A 3,128-nucleotide genomic window follows, 5' to 3' on the forward strand; every position below is an offset into this window, starting at 1 on the left:
AACACAAGAATGAAATAAAGAAAAGTCTTCTGATCTGCTTTCTTCAAATTTCTTCAATCTCCGTAAAATCTAGTTTTTATGCATCACGCCTTGGTGGGTTGACTCGATAGAAATTTCCGAGCCTTTATGGCTCTTTGGGATGCGAGAAAGAAATCCACGGGGACTTGTATGCAATTTACATGCCACGAAAATAAGAAGAAGAAAGGAAAAAAAAGAATTAGCAAGATAAGATAACTAACTTGGAATATAGGGAGTGTGAACAAAATACACTAACTGGAAGACTTCATAAAAGCATAAGAAGTAAAACATTTACACGTAAATACATAACAAAAGGGCAAATAAAGGAATCTCAAGACTTCATTAATCATTTATCAGTGTTCGGCCTTAATATTCCTATAAGATAAAAGCATAAGAAGTAAAACATTTACACGTAAATACATAACTCGCGATCCTCCCACACTTTGCTTCTTGCAACTTTGAAAGAATTTATCAGTGTTCGGCCTTAATATTCCTATAAGATAAAAGAAACAGTTTATAAATCACTTGAGGCAATATAAAGAAATAGAGATAAAATGAGATTGAAGATTTTCTAGGTTTTGTTGATGAGTCCACGATGGGTGCAAGTGACGCCTTTTGTCATTCTTGACAGCTTTATATAGCCATTTTGTGACTTCAAAGTTCCTGCATCCAAAGAAAAATTCTTAGTTTGAAGGACTGATCTGTGTTGGTCTTGTCTCCATGCTCCTTCTTGCAGTTGGCTTACACGCTCGCCCGTCCTTACATGACATATTTGATGGAATTTTTGAGGACCCTCCTCAAAAATTTGTCCCGGTCTACAATATAGAAGAACTCTCATAACTTGCTCTGTTAACTCTGAGGTTGCTCATTCTGGAATTTTGAGGCCCTCCTCAAAAATTTCCCAGTTTACTTCAATAAGTAACACATGACATTTGTGGAATTTTTGAGATTATCTCAAAAATTCTGTCCCAGTTGCAAACTAAATTATCGTAATTTTTGAGGTCCATCCAAGGCTAACTCCGTAGAATTTTGGTCTTCTGTGTTGACTTGTTAAAGAAGTCCAACTTCAAATGAATTTTTGAGATCCTCTCAAAAATTATGTCCCAGTCTTCCATTATGAAGAGAAATGGAAATCTTACTGGGTATATCACCGAGCCGTTGTGGCGCCTACGTATCCTATTGGAGCAGGAATCAGGTCAAACGTAGTTCCCCTCTCAAGGGTTAACCAAAATAGGAAATTTTGATAAAGAGAACGACCGAGGCCGACATAGGCCGCCTACGTATCTCATTCTTGAGAAATCAGGTCGAACGTAGTTCAAACAAGAAATGTGCAATACATTTTCAAAAGAAAGATAACAAAACTTCATATGTAAAATTTTGGCCAATGTTGGGCATTCTTCTTCTCGACCTTTGATGATGAATATCTTCAAATGACTCAGTTCAGAAATGTCTTGTAGTCACTCTTAAGAATCCAATATGTCATCCATTCAGGTGGTTTCCTCAATGTTGATCAAGTTGTTGTTGATCATGTTTTGTATCTTGTGCTTCAGAGTTGAACAATTCTCTGTGTCGTGTCCAATGGCTCCTGAGTGATAAGCACATCTGTGGTCAGCTCTGTAAAATTTTTCCAAAGGATTGGCTGGTCTTCCTTCTATAGGATAGAGCATACCCATTGCTTTCAACCTTTCATAAAGTTGAGTTTGAGATTCCCTTAATTGTGTAAATACATTAGGAGCCTTCGTAAATTTTGGGCGAGGAAATTTTTCCTGAATGACATAATGGTTTTGATATTTCCTTTGAGAAGCTGACCTCATATGAGTAGCCGTGATCATACTTACCTCCTCCACTTTTCCTTTCGATTTATCCATATCAGTAATTCTGGTAGATTTTCCATTAGATCGCAATGCGGCAAATTTGGTGAGCTTTCCAGTCTTGAAACCATCTTCCAAAGCTTCTCCCACTTTGACAATCTCGACAAACTTTTGTCCCATCATACACAACATTCTTTCATAGTACTCAGGCTCTTGAGTACGAATGAACATTTCAGTGATCTCACGTTCGGACATGGGAGGTTGAACTCTTGCGGCCTCTTTTCTCCAACGAAGAGCGTACTCTCGATAATTTTCTGTAGACTTCTGTTTGATCTTCTCCAAGTAGTAGCGATCTGGGGCATCTTCTATGTTATGTCCAAATCTTTCCGTGAAATCCTTTGCGAGTGCATTCCAACTTTTCCATTGTTTCAGCTCTTGTGATGTAAGCCACTCCAAAGCTTCTCCACTTAGACTTCGACTGAAGAGACGCATCAATAATGCTTCATTTTTGCCAACTCCCACGAGTTGATCACAATAAACTTTCAGATGTGCTAGAGGATTTCCTGTTCCGTTAAAAGTGACAAACTTTGGCACTTTGAACCCTTCTGGAAGGTCGAGATTAGAATGGATGCATAAATCCTTATAGCTCAATCCATCGACTTCAGAAATATAGTGCAACTCCTTCATGGCTTTCCTGATCTCTTCTTTCATATTCACCTTGACTACCTCTTCTTTTGACCTCCACTCTCTCTCCCGTTCTTTATAGTGATCAAGCTCGGAACAGTTGGCATAAGGTTCATTTGGAATTGGGATTTGGAAAGTAGTCTTCTGAGGTATGGGTGGAACAATGGAAGGATTCTGGGCATTTTGAGTGGCTTGATAATTTTGGGGGAAATTTTGAGGATCGGTATTTTTGTTTTGAGCATTGTTCGTATTTTGGTTTTGAATGAGCTGAAGGATTTGATTGGTATTGTGAGGATGATGTGGTGCTTGACACGATGTGGTGGCGTAACGGGGATTGGGGGTAGTTAAGTCAATGGTTGGAGGATTTTGAGCGGGATTAGAGAGAAGGTTCTGAACCTGTTCCGTGCTTGGGGGAGGAAAGTGGAGTGGAGGTCTTCCATCTCTTGGAGGGTTGAAGGATGAAATTGGATTAGGCGAATCTTGCATTCTTTGCATTTCGACCCTCATTTCGGCAATCTGTTGCATCAACTGCATAATCAATTCATTTTTATCAGCGGCGGCGGGTTGAGCCACGACAACATCATTCATGTCAATCTCATCATTGTTATCCCCCAT

The 3,128-nt window shown here is 39.2% G+C and overlaps 1 protein-coding gene across 1 annotated transcript; it reads right to left on the bottom strand.

The window, feature by feature from the left end:
* Positions 1-1,505: 1,505 nt before the first annotated feature.
* LOC107003993 lies at positions 1,506-3,128 on the bottom strand. Its single transcript, XM_015202218.1, has one exon. The coding sequence runs from the start codon at positions 3,126-3,128 to the stop codon at positions 1,506-1,508; it is 1,623 nt and encodes a 540-aa protein (XP_015057704.1).

Source organism: Solanum pennellii, chromosome 11, assembly GCF_001406875.1.
Source record: "Solanum pennellii chromosome 11, SPENNV200".
In the NCBI taxonomy this organism is placed as follows: Eukaryota; Viridiplantae; Streptophyta; class Magnoliopsida; order Solanales; family Solanaceae; genus Solanum; species Solanum pennellii.